General features: G+C 38.3%; 3 protein-coding genes across 4 annotated transcripts; 1 reads left to right on the top strand and 2 right to left on the bottom strand.

Moving 5' to 3' along the window:
* Positions 1-1,471: 1,471 nt before the first annotated feature.
* esco2 (establishment of sister chromatid cohesion N-acetyltransferase 2) lies at positions 1,472-15,359 on the top strand. The gene is made up of 12 exons (XM_017695734.2): positions 1,472-1,643; positions 8,424-8,597; positions 10,152-10,215; positions 10,297-11,197; positions 11,289-11,373; positions 11,464-11,500; positions 12,655-12,808; positions 12,889-13,020; positions 13,318-13,407; positions 13,517-13,660; positions 14,245-14,429; positions 14,668-15,359. The coding sequence occupies exons 3-12, from the start codon at positions 10,157-10,159 to the stop codon at positions 14,798-14,800; spliced, it is 1,920 nt and encodes a 639-aa protein (XP_017551223.1). The 5' UTR covers positions 1,472-1,643; positions 8,424-8,597; positions 10,152-10,156; the 3' UTR covers positions 14,801-15,359.
* On the bottom strand, positions 2,374-7,737 carry ccdc25 (coiled-coil domain containing 25). 2 transcript variants are annotated; one of them, XM_017695737.2, is made up of 9 exons: positions 7,547-7,736; positions 5,590-5,637; positions 5,466-5,505; positions 5,219-5,270; positions 5,048-5,123; positions 4,861-4,964; positions 4,057-4,259; positions 3,837-3,882; positions 2,374-3,141 (listed from the first exon to the last, which is right to left on the bottom strand). In XM_017695737.2, exons 1-9 carry the CDS (start codon positions 7,569-7,571, stop codon positions 3,112-3,114), a joined length of 624 nt encoding a protein of 207 aa, XP_017551226.1. In that variant the 5' UTR covers positions 7,572-7,736; the 3' UTR covers positions 2,374-3,111. The 2 variants fall into 2 exon arrangements, with proteins under 2 accessions (XP_017551226.1, XP_017551227.1); XM_017695738.2 differs by having other exon boundaries at positions 3,046-3,141; positions 5,590-5,634; positions 7,547-7,737.
* A 203-nt stretch (positions 15,360-15,562) lies between the features above and the next one.
* Positions 15,563-21,204, bottom strand: pbk (PDZ binding kinase). The gene is made up of 8 exons (XM_017695736.2): positions 21,107-21,204; positions 20,884-20,962; positions 18,837-18,930; positions 18,571-18,710; positions 17,921-18,090; positions 17,651-17,780; positions 17,397-17,570; positions 15,563-16,022 (listed from the first exon to the last, which is right to left on the bottom strand). Exons 2-8 carry the CDS (start codon positions 20,939-20,941, stop codon positions 15,787-15,789), a joined length of 1,002 nt encoding a protein of 333 aa, XP_017551225.1. The 5' UTR covers positions 20,942-20,962; positions 21,107-21,204; the 3' UTR covers positions 15,563-15,786.
* Positions 21,205-22,235: the final 1,031 nt, after the last annotated feature.

The raw sequence follows: 22,235 nt of genomic DNA, 5'->3' as shown, positions 1-22,235 counted from the left end.
GTAGAGTAGTCCACACCCACACTCAGTATAACGACATCTAGCAGTTATCTTACATCTAGTGGCAACATCTAACAGCTGCATTACTGCCACTCACACGCACACACACACACACACCACACACACAGACCCACACACACATACACAACACCCACACAGACCCACACACACATACACATACAGAACACACACACAGACCCACACACACACACACACATAACACCCACACAAAGACACACACACACACACACACACACACACACACACACACATAACACTCACACACATACATAACACCCACACAGACTCACACACATACATAACACTCACACACATACATAACACCCACACAGATCCACACACATACATAACACCCACATAGACCCACATACATACATAACACTCACACAGACCCACACACACATTCAACACTCACACAGACCCACACACACACACACACATAACACTCACACAGACCCACACACACATACATAACACTCACACATCCACACACACACCCACCCATACACAACACTCACACAGACCCACACACACACACACACACACAACACACATACTTAACAATGTGGGACTAATTCACTTTCAACTTCTTGCAGTTCCAAATTATGGAACACTAAAAATAAGGTCACTTCATTTCACTGAAACACTTCATCTGACATGACTGTAGATCTGAATACTTACATTTCTTATATAACAACATCTTAACGTAGTTAGCTGCTAGAATCACTACTGTATTCTGGTTGCTACCTCGGTGACTGCTGTGCTCATATATGCTAGGATATCTGCTAAGCTGCTAGTATGTCATAGTATGTTACATCTTCTTTTGCACAACTCGACATACTCTCAGTAACGTGTACAGCCTGTGTTTCGTATTTATTTATTGTACTGTATTGTCTGCACTGTTTATCGTCTCACACTTGTGTTCCTGCGTTGCACCATGGTCCTGGAGGAACGTTGTTTCATTTCACTGTGTGCTTCTGTATGAAATGACAATAAAGCCTGACTTGAACTTTAGTAAGTCAGATTATCTCACTACACTGGCGGATCATGTCAACTATTCTTCTTACAACAAGCAACATTATCAGCCAATGCAGTCTGACTTACTAAAATGACATGAAACAAACAAAAAAGGCCTGGAAAGTTAGTCTAAATTATAGTTGTAATAAGCTTACAACAGTTGTAAAATGCTTGATGCACTTGCATTCTTGCAGTGCCCATATATTCCCTACAGACTGATGACAAGTTGTAGGTTAAAGGGAAATCCCACCCATTTAAAAAAAAAACTCTAAATGGTTAAGATGTAAATTGGTCACAGTAGCGGTGATAGGAACCACACACCTTCTAAGCTGCTTCTCCTTCTGGGTTGTAGGGGGGCACTGGAGCCTATCCCAGCTATCATCAGGCAGAAGGCAGAATACACCCTGGACAGGTCGCCATGTCCAGTTGGCCTGACTTCATGTCTTTGTACCCAGAGGAAACCCCCACGGACACGGGGATAACATGTAAACTCCACAAAGAAAGGACCCTGATCGCCCGGCCAGGGATCTGACCCCAGGCCCTTCTTGCTGTGAGGTGACAGCGCTACCTACCATGTTGCCCCCTGACAGCAACCAAACGCCTGCAATGTAAAGTATACGGCATTTTAATATACTTTTACATACTTTACACTTTATATATACAGTACATGTACTTGATGTACATGATGGTTTTGAGAGGACAATGTGGCAAAATAATCCCAAAAACATATTTACTCAGGTTTACCACTGTTTTCCCATTATCGCCATTACACATCAAAACACAGAGGACACAAGAAGATTCACTGGTGGTTTTGGATGGTAAAAAAAATGGCTATATCAAAATGCCTGGTTCCCATCACCACCACTGTAAAGAAATCTACAATTAAACATTCGGCATCAAACCACTGAATGACTGTCAATGAGTCAAGTGTGCAGTTCTTAGAGAACTCTTAGAGAAGTTGATTTAGCCCATTCATTTAGAGCCCTGCAGCACTATTATCTAAGAGAAATGCAATGACAGCTACAGTCTAAAAACCACAATAAATTGATAGAAATTTTGGGTTACAGGGAAAATAATTTAACACATCTTCTACAGGACATCTTCTACTATGTGGCATCTTTCAAAATTTTATGCACAATTTCCATTTGAAGAGTTTAACATGTTTACAAAATAAAAAAACATGAAATATAAACTGTCCCATAATTTTTACACATGCCACATTTTGTTAACATTCTGTTAATTATTTGCTCCCAGTCTGATCAGGAGACTGGGAGTGAATAATTATTTTAGTTTAATACAACTAATTAAAGTTTAACAGATAAATGGCTGAAAAAGGTGGGGATTGTGAAAGGAGGTTGCTTCAAGATTTATTGTTTTGCATCCATCTTTGAAACAAAAAGGAAACATGAACAATAAACTGGGGTTTGCATATCTGCTGTTATGTATCTTGTAGTAGAAGAGCTTGGGTCGACATCTGGCTTCCGTATCTCCAAAAGGTAGATCCTCAGTCCTGGTCCTTGAGTACCACCAAGCCTGTATGCTGTAGTGTTCTCACTGCTCCAACACCCAGACCACCTCATTAAGGGCTTCTTAATTAGTTCATTAGGTGCGTCAGTTGTGTTGGAAGCCATAAAAAAAACTCTATAGCATGCAGGGCAACGAAATCAAACAAGTACAGATGCTGCTAAACTCATCCAAAGTTAAAACCCTGAAACACAAGCTGAGGTCACATTCAAAATGAGCAACTGCAGTGCCCAAAAGTCAACAAACATATGCAAAAAAAAAAAAATCCTGATTTACAGACAGCCCAGCCACAGCTCTCTCTTACAGATGAACATTAATACACAAGTCAAATGATTGTAGCTTCTGTCATTTTGCATCTTTAGGTAAATTTGCTCCAATACAGTCTTGCCACAGTGGTTTATAGGCACGTGTTCTTTTTGAAATGTACACCAAGTTCCTCCATCACAGCCAACAGGAGTGCACATGATGACATTTCTCTGAGCATATGCACTGTGTAGGATTTGTAACTGTGGGCAAATAGGTTAGTTCTCCTTGGCAGCTCCCTTTGTCCATTTACATGAAGTCATCAGAATCGTTGCCATCCTGTAACAAGAAAATCAGAAAAGCACATAAATGAAAAGAAAAGCCCTAAATAATTTCACATGATATACATAACATGCAAAATACAGAGACCAGTCCTTTCTCTATTCAACTTCCAGTCAAAAAAAAGTTACATTATCATTAAAAAAAAAAAAGAATTTAATTAAAAAATACAATACTTAGAACTACAACCTACTGCCACCTTAACTCTTCCAACCTGACGACACAACACTACGGGCCTGAAGGGACGTGTAGCTGTTCTGCTCTTGAACACTGGCACTGAACATCTGCGATGTGGAATAAGGTTTTAGGGATTGATAAATACGTAATAAATTTGGTAACTGGAATTACTTGTAAGACTTGCAAAACGTCTAAGAGTGAGCCTTCCAGTTGATTTTGTTGAAAAATTGAAAGCAGGTCTCCTGAAAAGAACAGAAGCTGTACTGAAGTTAAAAAGTGGACACACTAAATACTGAAACTTTTGATATTTTATTTAGTTGTTAAGTCTTCTGTGCAAGTTCCTGTGTTTTCCTCCTTTGATCCTGAGGCTGAAAGATTAATGAATTGTACTTAAGGGCCGTTTTTGACTGGAATCTCAATGAAAGGGTGGTCTCTGATTTTTGCACAGTAATGATATTATCTGAGAACAGCAGTGCTGTAATGCAAGGAACAAAGTATGCAGGCAAAGAAAGTAGCACCTCATTTGTGGTCATGTTGTCACTCTTCATGAGGGATGAGTAACTCCTACAATAGAAACAGTCCATTTAGCTGCACACTTAATTATGATGTATGTATATATGTATGAATAACAAAGGCAAATGTTTGAAACTTAGGAAAAACACTAACTTGATACAAACTGTGTGACAATTTGATTTAGTATTTTACATGTTTCAGTAGTTTTGCATATTCATGTCATACCTTAACTCCTCAAGCTCTTTTTTCCTCTTCATTTCTTCCTTTTCTCTCTTTTTCATGTCTTGTATCTGAGCTTTCTTCTCATTCCGCTCCTCTCTGTCTCGTGACTCTTTCTCAGCTGCAAGATCCGGATATCGTTCCTCCTTTGTTTTCTCCAACCGATTGATGACTTCATTGACTTTCTTTTCTACTGCCACTGTTTTCACCTGTTTAAGATTATTAAACAGGTTATTGTTTATGATGAACGGCATACAGGTCACTTTACTGATCTACCACATCCAACTTGAAATGACAAGTCACAATCCCAATATATTTCTGTTTTAATCATGCCATTTTCTTGTCATTTGTCTAACGTCCCACCCCACCCCAACATGGCAAATTTCTCCCACTATCCCAGTCTCCTATGATGCTACAGTAACTGACCCAACATTTAGACCACATGTGTCAGACTCTGGTCTTCACAGGCAAAAACACTGCAAATTTCAGCACACTTGATTCAGCTCATCAGCTTATTATCAAGGCCTTCATGAACTGACTCAGTGTGTTAGATCTAATCTCCACTAATTTAGACCACTGGTCACCAAACCTGGTCTTGGAGATCTACCTTCCTGTGTAGTCTGCTTCCAACCCCAATCTCCCACACCTGCTATAGTCAAATAACTAGTTTTAAGCTTTTGATTGGCTGGATCAGATGCACTAGTGTTGGGCAGGTTGTTAAAGGCAGGTTGTAACTAAACCCTGCAGGAACGTAGATATCCAGGAGGAAGTGATTTACATGTTTGTGCTACTCGAGAGCCCAGAACACACCTCTTTCTGACGGTGAAAGCCTATCTGGCCAACATCCATGTCTCCGGTTTTCTTCAGGTTGCCCCATGGTGTGTAAACAACATTTATGTTGTTCATCTTGCACCCTGTCAGTGACAATGCGATTATCCAATAAAGCAAGATATCACTTTCAAACTCAGCTCAGTGTTCACTCTTCAGCAAAGCTTACCCTGAATGCTGTTGTTCTTGACTAGCTGGGCACAATCAATCAAAACCTCTTTTGGTATGTCCTCTATCGTCTTGCCCTTTAAACATGCAAGACAGCAAATTTTATCAAAATGATTTTGTCAGCACAAGAAAAAAAATCTGTGGTAAAGAGAGTTAATGAGAAGTGACCTACCTTGGGCATTCTAAGGTATACATGGGCAGAGGAAAGCTTATCCACATGAAACCTAAAAATAATAATAATAAAAGAAAAAAGATAAATGTGAGATGTTGGCTTATGCTTTAGTGATAGAAATCCCATTTTAAACTTTAGGCCACCTTGTGGGTCGTTTGTGAAATGCTGATTTTCTTGTGTGCGAGTGCACCATCATGGTACAATTATTACAATTCAGAAGGAAGCTTCTAGACTGTGGTATCCTTACCAAATGTCCTCAGGCCAGCCGTATTTAATGAGATCCTCATCTGTCAAGAACATTATACATTGGATTAGCAATAACTACTGTAAGACATTAACGATAATGTACAAGAAAGTAAATTAGCACTTACTTTCATATTTGTCTTTCCCCATGTAGATGGTATAGGGCGGTGAGGCTACTGTAAAAAGAATTTTTACAACTTTACAAATGAACGTAATGTTGTCAAACATCTTCCTTTATGAATATTAGGCCTGTCTGATTGCTTAATCATGCAGATTTGTGCTGGTGAGTATAAAATCAACAGGCCTCATTGCCATAAAAAATTAATGGAATGGGCCTAAAGACACATTTACTTATAAAAGTTCACTTACAATAACAGTTTTAGCCAACCGTGGATGTTTTGATAGTACTACTGAATAACTTATCCACTAAATGTCAGAAGAGTTCACTGCTTTATTTAATAAATCTGTTTTAATATAACAACATGGTTCTCTGCAGGGCCTATCCATTTAGCCATGGATCCATCAGAGAGAGCTGCACAAGTTCCTTACACTGGAGGACATTAGTTTGGTTCTAATGCTCTCCCACAGAAAGAGAAACTGACACACAGCTGTTTACACACCTGCCTGTTGGTAGTAATGGATCATTTAATTCCTCTACTCAGTAAAACAAAGTAATAGATACACGATGAAGTCCAGAAATATATACAAGAATAAAACTACATGATGTATTGCTGACTAATCAAAACTTGTCAATACTAATTTAAAAAAGCTTCTCCTCAGCACTTTTGGAACATCACTATACTGTCGTTTCAATAATATACTTTTACCCAAGCATTAAAATATTAATGGTTCTATAAACATTCTACTTTACTTTGGTGCTTAAAGTGACAAAACGTCTCAAACAACGAACAAAGAGCAATTACTAAATTCAACACGTAGCTGGATGTGTAAAACATTTTCAAAAAGATTCAAGACAGAACCATATACAGCATCTTCTCCATCAATCTGAGGAACCATTTCACCATGCATAGCAAAAAATAGCCTATATAAAGCTCATGGTTCTAAACAGAACCATTCCACTTACTAAAGAACAACTGAAGAACTGTTTGTTTTAAGAGTGTACACATATAAAAAAAGAGATTGAGCAGAACTAAAAAAGTACCAGCTCAAAATAAACAGCTAAAGTACAGAGAAACTGACACAACTTCTGAGTACAGGGGCAGTCGTGGGCTGGAGATTAGGGGGGCAGTCGTGGGCTGGAGGTTAGGGGGGCAGCCCTGTGACCAGAAGGTTGTTGGTTCAATCCCCTTGCCTGACAGCCCATGACTGAAGTGCCCTTGAACAAGACACCTAACCCCCAATTGCTCCCAGGGTGCCGTGGATAGGGCTGCTCACTGCTCCAGGCAAGTGTGCTCACTGCCCCCTAGTGTGTGTTCACTAGTGTGCACGTATGTGGGTGTTTCACTGCGCGGATGGGTTAAATGCAGAGGTCTAATTTCAGCAATAAATGGTTCTAAATTCAATTTTTAGTACATCCAGTATATCAGCACAGGACCTGAAGCTTGTTGAGACTCTTTATTGTATTTTTAATGCACTTCTGGCCTAAAATAAACATTTCAGCTTTAAAAGTTAAGACCAAAAACAAAGCATTACAGACGATACCACCAACAAAAAGGGCATCAGTAACTGAACGTGAAGCCTGTCTCTAACAAATTCTGCACTCAGCAGATGTTTAAGTATTATCATCTGAATATCCTAAGAGATATAAGTTAAACATGTCAAATTATAGTAAAATATGTGTAACTAACTTATGTGGAACTAGTTATTAACGCTGCCAACCTCTGGGCTTACAGGGAGTTCAGTTCAGTGAAAAATCTATTTAATGTATAAAAGCATTTAGACTTCACCAACATTAACATTATATCCGTTATTCAGTATCAGCACATATTAGATCACAAGACTGAAGCTGACTTATTAGTCGAATTGCCCGTTCCACCTTAAACGGCGCAGCAGTTACATTCTGACACCATTTAAGGTGGAACGGGAAATTTGAATAAGATGCCAACTTCAGCCTCGCTCACTCACCGGCGCTTGTAAAGTAGAAAACCATTTTCGCTCAGACGGGAAGCTTCAGAGAAGAATAAAGTTCAGGCCAGAGAGAAAGAAAGATTTATTCAAACAAAAACAAAAAGTCTAATGCGGCGTTTTCAACATAGTGCGACCAACACCCAGCCACCATCTCAGCCCCACACAGGAAGATGTTTCCGGTCTGAAGGAAGAGATTTCTGGCGATACCTCCAGACTTTTATTTTATTAAAGTATTGACCAAAACACAAATGCGATAATGTAAATATTACTGCAAAGCATACACACACAAAAAAATAATAATAATAATTTCTAGGCGATTTATAAATGCTTTACTCTTCCCTTCAGAATTCAAATCGTTGCATTATTTTTAGACTTTATTTTTTTCTCCATGTCTATCTATATCTCTCTTTATAGACTGCGATGTTACAAGAAGCTTAAATAATACAAAAAATACTAAAATGATTAATAAATTGCATTTTTATAGCATACTTTCAAGACAGCATCAACTCAAGACACTTTACAGAAAACAACAAAAAAATTAATTCATAAAAACATATCTAAGATTCATTTTTAAAAATCCACTTTTTTTTTTAGAATAAAACACGTCGTCTAAAAAGAAAAGTCTTAGAAGGGGTAAAGGTTTAGGGAAAACTACGTTTAGATTTCAGATGTTTGGGAGTGTAGGCGTTATTTTATAAAAAAAATCAATTTGACATCGTTTTATTTATTCTTAATTTTATAACAAATAAACATGAAAGCTAAAACATAACATACAACCAAAAATATGTGAACAAAAAAAATGAAAAGCAGTCGTTTATAGTGTCGATGTGTTTACCGCGGTCCAGATTAAAAGTCTTTTCCGTTCTGACTGCAGCGCTTTTCCGCGCGGACTCTCCGGCTTTGGCGCGCTGTTCAAAAGCTCTGAAGTCTGAAACCCGCCGAGTAACAGAGACGGACGGTAGCGCTGTATCAGCGGCACGGACGCCCGAATAAACTGCTCAGCTCACCGGACGGGAGAGCCGACCCATCCCAGCCCACCGGCGCCGTGGTGAGGGTTATTTTAATCAGCGACTTGTTGGTTTGACTGCGTTTGCAGCTTGTTGTTTATCTGAGTTCGCGCCAATAGCCGCTCAGCTAAAGGCTAAATACCTCAGATCTTACTTTAGCTTTAATTCTACGGTAATTCGGTGCTAACCATTGACATTAGAGGTCAATTTTGTGCCTTTTGATGTTACTTTTTGTGGTTTTGTAAAAACCAGGTGGCATTTCGGAGTGTTTTCATTCAGTCCAAGGGTGAGCTAGTTAGCGAGTTAGTGAACCCAACTGGTTTCTGGCCGCCTTACCAGAAACTTGATGATGATGATGATAATCCTTTATTCTCACTAGTCACAAGTACCAGCGAAACTGGCCAACTTCAGTCAAAAAAAGCAAATACGAGGCTGAAATTGAAGTCTGAGGCTCCACAGTGTAACTGCTGCACCATTTAAGGTGGAACGGAAAATTCGAGTAAGAAAACAAGTTCAGCCTCGTAAAGCACATCACGTCAGTCGAGGCCCATTTGGCTTAATTTTGCGTAAAGTAACTTCTGCTTGGGTCGGACTGTCAGGAGGTTTTTAATCTCAGAGAGTGTCTTGTCTCGTTAAATAAAGCCAATAATACTATTTACGAAACCTGGCTAAGCTAACCTCGACCCGCCTCTATCAGGCCGGATCCGTTTAGCTCACCTGCATTGGCTGCGACTTAACGCCAGAGTAATCTTGTAAGGTTTCTTGTTGAGTTACAGGGGAACACGGCTTATTTTTCCCCCACATGTCTGCATAATTAAATGGTTAAGATGTAAACTACGTCATTGAGAGTGGATTGATGTGAGATGCGCTGTTGTAGAGAAACTTGCAGAATCAGTATATTTCACAGTGGTAGTGATAGGAACCAGACGTCTGAGAGGACTGATGCCTCTAAAACCTCCCTCACAGAAGCTTAATACATTAAATGGTTATGATTGGTCAGCTTGATGACTGACACACTGTTTTATGATAAAGTTTTGGCCTGAAATCCAGTTCCATGTACTCAAGTACGTTTTGATGGCTTTGTACTTTCTTGAGAATTCTGGACTTGTGCCTCTTTAATTTCTAGGCAAGTATATATGTGAGGAAAATTATCTACTACTTACTCTAGTCCCTTACATTAAGTTACCAATTCCTTTTTGTGTTTCATTGGTACGGTTTGCTTTGTGATGGGTCACGCCTCAGGCTTCTGAGCTTTACCATCTTATTTTAGATCAAAAGTTTCCCAAAAAGTTAACAAACTTAAGTTTCACTTAGATTTTATAAGTTATTCTGTAAATTTTTTTTAATGACCTCATACTTTTATACTTCCACTCAAGTTGTTTTCTGGAAAGACATATTTACTTTCACCTGACATTGATTTATTGATTGATAGATTAACAATACTTTTACTTTATTATAGATTTAGGGTGCTTTCTCTACATTTGGTAGCCACATGAATCGGGTAGTATACTTTATAAGAAGTAAGGAGGAGTTTAAAGTGTTGCCTGTTCACCTGTCAGTATCTGCTCAAGTCAGAATCACCTTTCTCACGTCAGGTGATATGAGAATGTCGAACTGTGCAGCAAAGAAAAGAAAACATCCTTCACCGGATTCTGGAAGGTATGTGTTTTTCTCAGATGTTACACTTTGATTATACATAATTCTTCTGTTTCCACTTACACTGTAAAATTCCTCTCACAGTAATCCGGCTAAGAAGAAAGTTTTGAGACAGGAGAAGTGTTTGAGGAGAATGTCACCTCGACAGAAGGAGAACCGCCCTTCCCCTCTAAAATCGCCGAAGAGGTCTCGTGCCCCTTCGCGGTCCCCCAGCACACCTAAAAAGATGCCAAGGGCCTATGCATTGGAGTCTCCTCCTAAAAAAGCATCACCTCTCAAAGACTCAGTGGTAGCAGGATCCTTTTACAGCAAACAGAAGCCACTCTATCTGACACCCCTTGAAAGAAAGCTTCTAAAGGAGGCCAAATCTCTTCCACTGATACCCAGCAAAGATCAGTCCAGTGTTCCTGTGGCTACAGCAAAGTCTGTCAAAACCAAAAAGCCTGAAAAGAAGGTTAATGTAAGCAGCCAGAAATCTAATTTAAAAGGCTACTTTTCATCCAAGCTGAACAGCAGCAGTCCCCCCAATCCAGATTCATCCTTAAAGATGCTGGAGGTAAAGAAACCAGCCTCTGTTACATTCGGCAGTTTGAAATCCAAAAACAAGCCCAGGATTGTTGTGGGTGCTGCCTTCTTTGGCACTGGTAAAAAGCCCACTTCAATGTATAAGACACATGCACAGAAACCAAGACCCAAACAGCCTGCAAGCTTACAGAAACCCACCTCAGAGAAACCCACGATGGAGAAAGAAGTGGTTGCAGCTCCAAAGGATCGTTCTCCAGTGCGCCAGGCAGTCTTCATCAGTAATTCCAAGCCAAATCCTCAGTTGTCATCCAAAGGTGCTGACCACAATGCTGCTGAGTGTAAAGAACCAGCATCAAGTCTTCTGCCTGTGAGCCCTTTTGGCACTGGCAGGGAATTAAGGGTTGTCCTGAGGAAATCTGTGTCTCCCATCAAATCCTGTAGTTCTAATGCAAATGCGCAGGTAAGCATGCAGTATTACGCACAATTACATATTATGTTAGTGGTGATTTGTGTTCTGTTCTCATGTTTGATATCTGAAATCTATTTTTCAGGGTTCACCCACAAAACCTGGTTCTGATTCAGTGTTGGACATTGGCGAAATTAGCCCATCTAGCAATGATGTCTGTGCGGATAACGGTAAATAACTGTTTTGGGTGTTTGCTTTGATTTGTAATTCATGGTTGAGGATTTTCACAAGTAATAAAAAAATGTATTATGTCTTTTCAGAGTCTTCGGCTGTATACCCCATCTTTGGCTCCAAAAGGTAAAAGAAAAGAAAAAAGAGACGTACATTTTGTTACATTGTCCAGTACTTCATGTCTAAAAACAGGTATTAACACATTAGGCTCCCGAGAAAATTTGGTGTAAAATTTGTCATTATTTGCCTCTAAGTAATTATTTGCTCAGGAAAACTAATATTAGAATAAATGCAAATAATATTTTATTCAAAAGTAGTGATTTGTCAGCGTGTTTATTTAACAATTTCCAAACCTCTCCTAATGGAAGCCCAGTATTGTTTGTGGTTATTATCCAATACCTGGTTGGGCTAAACAAAACTTCAGTATGTGAAATCATGTGTGCTGGTGATGGAATTGGAACAAATCCATACAGTGGCTAGGACTGTCCAGGAGAAATCGGGGTCCCAACTTTGCTTTGTTGAGACTAGCTCACAAGAAATTCTTGTTACTTTTTATTGTGTTTATTTTGATGTATTTTCACATCTCCTCTAAAGATAAATTGTGTAAAACACACTTATCTATGCAGTGATTGTGTTTATTTGTAAAAACACAATCTACTTGTGTACATATAGGTAAAACTTGTTGCAGATATTAATTTTTGCTTTCTTGTAATTTTGTAGTTTCCCCCTGAGGTCTTATGACATTTCTGTGGTTTTATGTACCAAAAACAGCCAAATGCATTCTTTGGACTGTATTAGTTTCTCGGGGGTGTTGGTAATAATTTATTCGTCTTCTTGGTGATAGAACTACATTAAAACTGATCCGGTCAGCAATAAACTGCTGAAGCACAAGCAACTTTCTAGAGGGTTGTGTCCCACATGTTTACATCACACCTGGCCATATGATCATAGAAAACTACAAAGTTGAGAAACAGCTGTATGGCAAACTACCGTTTATCATTATTTTGATTGCGTGTTTATGTTTGAGCTGTGTGCATATGGTCAGTTGCTAGGCAACGGACATGACAGTTGATTGATGACTTTAATCCAGTAGTTCAGGATTTCCTAACTGGAAGATGCTGTAAGATAAAATTCCTATTTGGATAATCCTCACTTAAATAATACGAATTTGTGAAAATGTTGTGCTTTTGTGAACATTGAGCTGTATATGGGCTCACCGAATGGTGTATCATTCAGAAATCAAAATAAATATGTTGCTGTTTTATTTTTCCCCACTTCAGGTCTCAGAAGAACGTTGGTCTGTCTTCACCCCTGAACTGCAGCACTCCATCTGCCCTCACCAGCACCTCGTCTCTCATGGCTAAGGAGAGGAAGGAGAGGAGTGCCAGGAGGAAGAAGGAGTTGAAGAAACAGAATGACGATCAGCTCATCATTGTGAGTAGAAGCAGTTGTAAGTGAATCGAGGTCACACCCTGGCTGCTGTATTTACTCATGGAGCACTAATTTCTGTGCAGGATGCTGGCCAGAAGCAGTTTGGAGCCACTACATGTGGGTCCTGTGGGATGCTGTACAGTGCAGACAGTCCAGAGGACAACTTCCAGCACACTCAGTTCCACCAGCGCTTCCTGGACACCATCAAGTTTGTGGTGAGGAACAATATTCATATTATTTGTGTTATAAATTTGGCTAATAATGATCTTCATTATTATTTTTTTGTGTTGCTTTTGTTTATATTATTATTAGTATTAGTAATAATAGTAGTATTATTATAATAACAGTAATGTTTTTATGCAGAGTTACTCTGTTACAGTTTATTATAAAGTATTCAAGTGATTCAACAATTATTTGAGCACTTTATTTTTACCTTTATTAATCCATTAATTTATTTGTAAATTTATTTTTATTCTTTTTTTTTAATTAAACTTCCATTTTGTTCCATAAAGGGCTGGAAGAAGGAGAGAATTATTACAGAATTCTGGGATGGGAAAATCATCCTTGTCCTTCCTGAGGATCCCAAGTATGCGACTAAAAAGGTCCGTCATTATTCTTTACCATTATTAATGTGCCTGTGGAACTCATTTCTGAGCATTTTGTGAACATTAGTACGTACTTAAGTATATAATTCTTACTGCGTATTTTCAGGCAGAGGATGTGAGACGCATTGCAGACACTGAGCTTGGCTTTCAGCAAGTTTCCCTCAGCAGCCCCAGTGCTGCCCGCACATACTTGTTTATCAATAGTGACAGGATGGTGGTTGGTTGCCTGGTTGCTGAACCCATTAGGCAGGTAAGAATCTTCTTTCCCCTCTTCTTTACCATTATTATCCATATTAGGAATACATATCGCTGCTGTCGGAACAAAACCTTGTATCTCCGTTTTTGTCGTTTTTCTTTTTTTGGCATAATTTGAAAACGCCTGTTGCTGTTTATATTCATAAATTTCATGATAAATGGACTAAAATGACTTGGAAAGACGTCTGGTTCCATTGACCTACATTACAAGGTATGTTTTTCCCCATCTCCTGTAAAGTTACCATTTTGGAGATACAAGGTTTTGTTCCGACAGCAGCGACATGATGGTAAACCATACAAAAGTTTACCTCCTAATTCCATTGCTGATTTTCTAAGTGAAAATATGTAAACAACAGAGTGCACTTAAACATGGGATTTTCTGCAAATTTTTGAGGTAATTTCTGTTTATTTGCTAACATTAACATACTGGAAGAAAATAAAATGTAAACCTTTTGCACATGACTGCTTTGTTATTATTGTACTATTATTTTGATATTTTGTAAAAATCTGTTTCTGTAATAATTAACTGGAGAAGTACTGAGAGCTTAATTAGCTTTTTTGTTTTTGTTTATTTGCCAGGCTTTCAGGGTGCTGGTACAACCGGAGAAAACGAAGGACATGACCAAAGAAGACTTCATGGAGCGACACAGAGCCTGGTGCTGCTCCACTGTGCCTGAGAAAGCTATTTGTGGAATCAGTCGTATCTGGGTCTTCAGCCTTATGAGGAGGAAGGGCATTGCCACACGTATGCTAGACACAGTCAGGTAAATATTCTCTCGCTCATTTTGTACAGTCTGTCCACAGACAGGGCCTAACCTGATATAGCTTGACTGAGTCATACACTATATTCAGTTGTCATGTAGAAATTTAGACTGAAAGCCTTTGTTAAAATCAGGGTGTCAGCATTTTTTTTTACTTTGTTGGCTTTGTAGCAGATGATGTTAATTTAAGGATAAAGAATTTCTATAACTGCTTATTAATTTCTTTTTTTTTTCCGTCTAGGAATTCATTTATGTATGGAAGCCACTTGACCAAAGAGGAAATTGCCTTCTCTGATCCTACTCCAGATGGAAAGCTCTTCGCAACGAAGTACTGTGGAACCCCAGCATTTTTGGTGTACAACTTCATCGGCTAATTTTTGTACTCTGTTCCACACAAGTGATTTAACATTTGTTAGCATTTCATGCTTTTTAAACTGAGTGACTTGCTGCTGTTGCAGCTTTGTCTTTACAATTATATTAAATACTAAGGGTTGTTTTTTTTTTTTTTTCTTTTCAAAATGTAAATATAGATTGGTTTGATGCGAAACACTTCTAGAGAAACTTGTGGTGGCAATAGGAAATACATTAATGCCCAGATGTGTTGGCCCATAACTTAAAAAAAAAAAAAAATTATATATAAATCTGTTCATGGCAGATTTACATTTTAGAATATGAGACAAAAAAGGTTTTTATTTCATCACTGAAATTACAATATAAAAACTTTTTGGATAGTCATTTTGGATAATTGTATTCATGACCCATGGGTCCTATTGTCACTATAAAAATCAGTTTCTCTGCATTCCAGTTTCACACCAAATCTTGTGGACATTAGAAGTGGCATTTGAATTCACCTACAAATTAGTTCAGGTGTCCCAGAAAACCTTTTCCTTAAAAAAAAAAAAAAAAAAAGCAGTTAACATTTTTACTGAACTTGAGGTTTTAAAAGTTCATTTCATTAGAGTTGCTTGTAGAGAGGTTTAGTGACCCAGATTAAGCTGAAATCCTGGTGGAACAACAAAGCTCCCACCCTGAATGTTTTAATTTGTTTTGATCTGTAAATATTTTAAATAAAAGTTGCTACTGAGTATGAAATGCCTGTGTTCCTGTGACCATTCAGAACAAAAACAGCACAACAGTTAATGTCAAATTCCATCTATTTACAAATAAGGTCCAACGTCACCCATGTAATCCAAAGAAAAGACTCAAATCAAATGATTTGATTATATTTAAGAACGCAGACATTTTGGAACCAACATACACACAAAACATACGTTACAGTTTTGTTAGGCAACAAAATACAGGGTAATAGAATTTACATTTCAACAGTCATTTTTTGATGCTGCTCAACCAATTACCCACTTCATTCTATGACTATAACCTCAAGACTTGTCTCATCAAGCTGGCTGTTAGACTCCAGTGCCTGAACAATGTGTGCAGCTGAGGGTCTTTTGCAGGGGTCCACCTCAGTGCAGAGACAGAAAAGCTCCACCATCCTCTGATAGGCACCACCAAGAGTGACTGTGTCAAGTGGAGGTCGTGTCCCCAGTCTCTCGTAATATGCATCTTCATCAAAGTCATCCTCATCAAAAGAATCCCCTGAGAGGAAAGAAATGTCAGCTTTAAAATATATTCTGTAGCAATGCCCTTAAAAAGAAGCGTGTCCGTTAAAGGACATCTTGACAGCAATCTCGATTAGTTCTTTATTCATCAAGACCCCCATTTCCAATCAGACAGAACATTCCACAGCTGGAACAGTCAACAGCTTGAAGACTTGAGGCTCCAGACTCCTTCCTACTTGAATTGGAAAATACCTTTAGCTTCAACATCAGTAGGAGTTTAACATTTCAAAAAAATCATTGGTAAAATGTGATTAAATGTATATGCTTGTGGTCTTCATTTTAAATAGCACAAAAACTATTTATGTTGTATGAAAAAATTAATTTTTCCAGCTATTGTGTATCTAAATAACAATGGGGGCAAAGGTTTAATTATACAATCTTTCTTTATGTCTGTTTCTCTGGTTCTCCCTCCAATGTGTTTCTTGTATACATACTATGGTAATAGCCAAAAACCAGTCAGCAGTCACAAAGACGGCAGAGCTAAATAAACTTATTACAATATAATAATATGAGAGACCTGGATCCTGGAGCATGTCTGGTTATCTCCTTACCAGCAAGGCGTTAGGCTCCTTTAACGTGACCAATAGTTGCAACTCAAATGTCTTTCAACAACTACTTTGACATGGCTAATTAAGGAGCCCCATTTGATTAACAGATGGGTGTGTAGTGTCTTAAAACTGTAGTTCCTGGATTGGAAAACACAAATAAATACCTAAATATAAATATTTACATTTTGGCTGAATTTCTGAGCAAACCGCAAACAATAAATAAATGGGGGATGGGGGTTACTATTAAACTGGCCTTCAGCAATACAACTGTTTTATGTAGCTTGTGTAGCTTTGACTTCCATAAGACCTAATAAATGATAAACATTCTGTTCATTTTCCCCCCATCTGAACAGTTACTTGAGATCACATTTTTCCGCAGAGCGGTTTCAGAACCTTGTATTTTTAAAAGGCTGTAAGATAGAAATGTTAGAAATGCTCGTCTCCTCAGTCCAGCTACACCTTTCCACCATGCTGTGTGTTTCTGGTTATATTAAGCATTTGAGGGAAATCTGTTACAACAGTAAACGTATATATAAATGTGTTGTCTCCCACCCCCTCCCAGGAAAAAAAAAACAAAACAAAAAAAAAAAAACATGCCTTTCCAAAGTACGATTAAAATTTTAAAAATGTTGAAATATTATTGACTCTTTCTACAGATTATATCAAACATTTTGAAACATTAAAACATTTTCATAAAAGTCCTTTAGATGAAAACATACCTAATGAATCACCTAATTTAGCTTATAGGTGCTAGAGGTGATTAGCAGTGGATAGTAATGTAGAGTATAAAATGTGTTATTTACCATCATCACCCTCACTGTCCAGCATCTCCAGATGAGGCACAGACAAAGTCATCATCTCCCACAGAGTGAGGCCATATGCAAAAATATCAGCTTTGTCAGTGATCTGCTCATCCTCCAGGGCCTCTTTTGGTTTCCAGGGCTCCGTTCCAATATAGCAGGTGTTTGGATCAGTCACTGAAAAGAGAGATTAAAAGCATGTTAAGCCAAGTCTTGAAGCACACACTGTATAAATAAAAACAAAACACTTTGCTTACCCTGCATGTTCTCATCCAAACGAAGGGAAACACCTACGTCACAGATTTTGATGGTTTCAAAGTCTCCCTTAATGACAATGTTGCATGATTTCATGTCTCCATGTAGGAGTTTCTTCTCATTGTGCAAGTACTGAGAGAAAACAGTGACACTAACTTAAACACATGGATTTGACATTGTGAAATAAGCTGCAAATTCAAAACAATTCCTTCAAACAAACAGAGTGAGTGTTTAATTGGGATCAATGTAAAGTGGGGTAATTTATACTTTACCTGTAAGCCACGAGCTACATGGAGGGCCACTTTTTCAATGGTGGCAACAGGAAACGCCTGCAATCCCGCCTCTCTCCTCCTTTCAATCAGGTCATTAAGAGACTGCTCTCCACCGTACTCCATAGCCAAGCATTTAGAGCCATCCTTTGCTGTGGTGAAGGCTCTGAAACCTGGCATTCAGAAAGCAGAGCACTGCTTTCAGATTATCATCAGTTTACTTTTACATTTCTGGCATTTGGCAGATGCTCTTATCCAGATTGACTTACAACTCTTCATATTACAGAGAGAGGCGAATGTAGAGTCAGAAGTCTTGCCCAAGGACTCTTAATGGTACAGCATAGTACTTTCCCACTATGCTGTACTGATCGCAGTTAAACTGAGTTGAAGCTGATCACGAAAAAGCTGACGTGTTTTTTTTATTGCAGACGTGTAGTTTGAGGCAGATTTTCTACAGTGTTCTTATTCATTCTCTTGGAGGCAATAAGGCTCCTACTATTTCATGTGCCTGTAAGAAGGTAGAGGAACTGAAGCCGTAACAGTAAGACTAGTTGATTGATGAAGTAATAAGCAATATGTTCTTTTTTTAAAAAATTATACTATATCATTGGTCACAGCTCTAAATTCAATGACAGGTATAAAGTTATAATTACCAATAATGTTGGGGTGCTGCAGATCTTTTAAAATCTTTGCCTCTTCAGATAGCCGCTTCTGATAAATGTTCATCTGCTTCTTTGCACACTTGCTGTTGATCTTCTTTATGGCCCATGGTGAATGAGTCTGTTTTCCATTTCTGAAAACAGATTGGAACCAGTATTGTATATATGCATATATACATACATATTTACTGTTAATACGTAACGGAATCAACATGTTCACAGGAATCATTCAAATGGCCTTCACGGAACAGTCACTTCACCTGTTCATTAGATAGACGCTCACTCCGGTGCCACAGCCAAGCTTCTTCATAAAAGGAGAAGCTGGGATTGCAACTGGAGTTCTGCAGGCACTACCTGGCAAGAAAAGGAAAAGCATTTGTTTTGCTGAATTGATGTGCTGATTAAAAATGTTTTACCCCATCTCTTTCAAATGTGCCTCATCATCTCAGATCAGGGGGCAATAGGGGTGGGCAATATGGCAAAAATATCACTCACAATATTTAAAGACATTTTCACAATACACCAGATGTCATCATGATAGTATGACAGACACACTGCAGCAGTAGTGCCAGATTAAAAAAACAGCCTTCAAAAACTGAGTACTATGACATTTATTCAACATTTCAAATCCTGCACTGCACCAAACCCACCTAAACAGGACTAATTATGTTCTTAATGAATAATGTAGTTGGTACATTGGTCTACATACCGGCAAGTTTTATTCTGGTTTGTCCAACCTTTTTTTTCTAAATCTGATTTTTACTTCTCTGAGCACATCATTTCTCACAGTAATGAAATTTCTCATGAAAACAATAAACTATTGTCCCACCATATTTATTTATGTGTCCTTGAGCCTGAATCAAACTGAAGAATGTTTGACAAACACAACAAAACAGACAACAAAATGTTCAGCACATGTTTTTCCCCAATCTGAGCCCTGATCCATTAAATCGTGTTAAAGAGGAATTCAACCATTTTTTTTTTTTGCTGTATAATGAAATGGTCCACCCCTCCCCTTAGATTTAGCACTATTTTTCCTCCATCAGAATTACATATAAAAGCATGTAAGATGTGTAGGTTCACCGGTGGTTTTGGATAGTAAATAAAATGGCAGTGGTACAAAAAGGTACAGCAGTGGTTTTAAGGTGCAATTGTGTACCTTAAATATGTTTTTCCTAGTGGAAAAGTAGATATTTTAATCTTTTTACAAACTAATGTTTGATGTATTTCTGACCTGGGCGTGCCAAGTGGGGGCGGTGGGAGAGGGAAGTGAAACATGCTATTATTAGTAGTAAACTTGACTTTCCCCGCCGGCAAGTGCACAATGACGTAATCAGAAGACGCTTTAGAGGCAGGCTAAAGTCATTACATTTTGATTAAATATTATTGAGAAAAAAAACAAAAAAAACCAAACACAACTCTGTCTATCAAATGACATGAATTGTGCTTCAGATGACCAGTCTCATAAACTAACAAGGCAAAACTGAATTTTTATCTTAAAATAGCCATTTGAGGTCTTTAACTTGTGCGGGTCATACTCTGGACAGAAGGCCCTCTCGTCTCTGGAATTTTGTATATTTAACTCTTGCTCTCTCGTTTCTTAAGAGCTCATCGTGTTTAACCTTTTTAGTTATCTTTATTCTTGTGGCTGTTGGCTTTTATAGCATGAAGACTAGAGACACAGGGACACACGAATCAAACCAGTATTACCGGTTAATGGTTAAAAAAATTTGATTCAATTGATATTTGATGACATGTTGACTGTTTGAGGGAAAGTTTATGTAACACTGGACTACTGCATTTCATTTATTTTACTGCTTTTGTAACTTTCCTGAAATGTGTTAGAACTTTCTATAATGTTTATCCTGGATCTAGTCCTAATTTCAACATTTTAAAACACATATAGACAGATATGTATGAGAAGCACAATCATTTTTAAACTGAACGTCTGTGAGAGGAAACTCATTTCATTTTTACACACAACTGTAAAATCAACCTAAAAACAAATATTATTTTAAAAACTAAAAATTTTCAAAGAAAAAACATCGGACTGTCACAAAATCGCGTAGTAACTTCAATACATAGCTTTGTGTTGACAATTGAGTTGATCTGCTTGTTTGTATTTCGTGTTCCACCTTAAATAGAGTAGCAGCGACGCTCTTGCGCCAAGACCAGAATGTAACTGCTGTGCCATTTAAGGTGGAACCGAAAAATTCGAACAAAGCCAATTTCAGCTTCGTCCTGTTATCGATAATAACGCGGACAGTGAATGTGTACATGTTGGTAAGTGAAGCTGTGAAGCTGTACCTGGACTCTTCACTCTGGCCGGCTTGCAGGGAGTTTTGAAAACCGCGCTGCCCTCCATCCTCCAATGTTAGCTAGCTAGCTACAATTCACACAAAACAAGCGAGTTAACCATCATTCCCCCACATCTGACCGGAAAGGGCCACTTAATCGACTCAGGAAACCCCTACTGACACATTCACACGTTATAATGTTGAATATATAGCGGGAATAAACAGATACACACCCGTCCTTCGTCCTTCTGTCTGTTGTTGAAAATCGCGCCCGGCTTTCAAATTCGCCCGGCTTGGTTACGCGGCGGTACGGACAGCACAGAGGGACAAGCTCTTGCGAACGCGTTCCGAAAATAAGTCGAAGGAGTGGCAATTTTACTAGGAAAAATTTGAATCTTGATATCAAGAATTAAATTTCTACATTTAGAAATTTAATTCTGACTAGTAAAATGTTTCCCTCATTAAAATGTATGGGGAAACTGGCAAGCCGTTTAGTAACAATTGAATTCTTACTAGTAAAAAATGATATTTCACACGTAAAAATAACATTTTTACTAGTAATAATTCTGTTTTCACATGTGTAAATTGTATTCTTGATATCAAAAATTGAATTTCTACATGTAAGAATTAAATTTTTACTAGTGAAAATAAATTTTTCACATGTTCAAATTGAATTCCTGATATCAAGAAAAAAAGGATTAAAAGCTTAAAGCTTGCCATACTCAGGAGTTAATCTTTAAACCACTGTCAGGGCCTACCAGTGTAGGAACTTTAGGTACTTCCAGGTAGCGTCCACTAGATGGCGGCTTTTCAAAGCGGTCACAACGGGATCTCTGCTTATGGCTCACTGAGCCAGGCTTGCTTGGCAAAGTGTACAACTGAACATGTGCACCTTCCCCTGACAGAGCAACAGAGAAATTTGGCCATTTTTGCCAAAATATTATTTTTTAAATAATAACAACTTCTCAAGGTAAGGTTTATCTTGAAAAGAAAGATTTAAGCACACTGTATGTCCAAAGGTTTGTAGTCACCTTCTTGTCCAGCATTTCTTTTAAAATGAAGGGTATTCATAGGGAGTTTGCCCAACTTTGCTGCAGTAGCAGCCTCTGCTCTTCTGGGAATCTTTACACTAGATGTTGAAACATTGCTGCGATTTGATTGCACGCATAAGAGCCTTAGTGAAATCAGATACCGATGTTTGTTGATTGGGTATGGATCATTCTAACTTATCCTAAAGGCACTGAATGGAGCTCCATCCCTCCAGAGAGCAAGGTCCCTCTAACTGATGCTTGATGATGGTGACTGTAGGCTCAAGTGCGTGTGTGTGCTATTGAACACCTGTGTCTGCAAAATATGCACCTT

This window comes from Pygocentrus nattereri, chromosome 4 (genome assembly GCF_015220715.1).
Source record: "Pygocentrus nattereri isolate fPygNat1 chromosome 4, fPygNat1.pri, whole genome shotgun sequence".
Classification (NCBI taxonomy): domain Eukaryota; kingdom Metazoa; phylum Chordata; class Actinopteri; order Characiformes; family Serrasalmidae; genus Pygocentrus; species Pygocentrus nattereri.
Note: the sequence above shows the minus strand (reverse complement) of the source record. Positions and strands in the feature narration are given on the sequence as shown.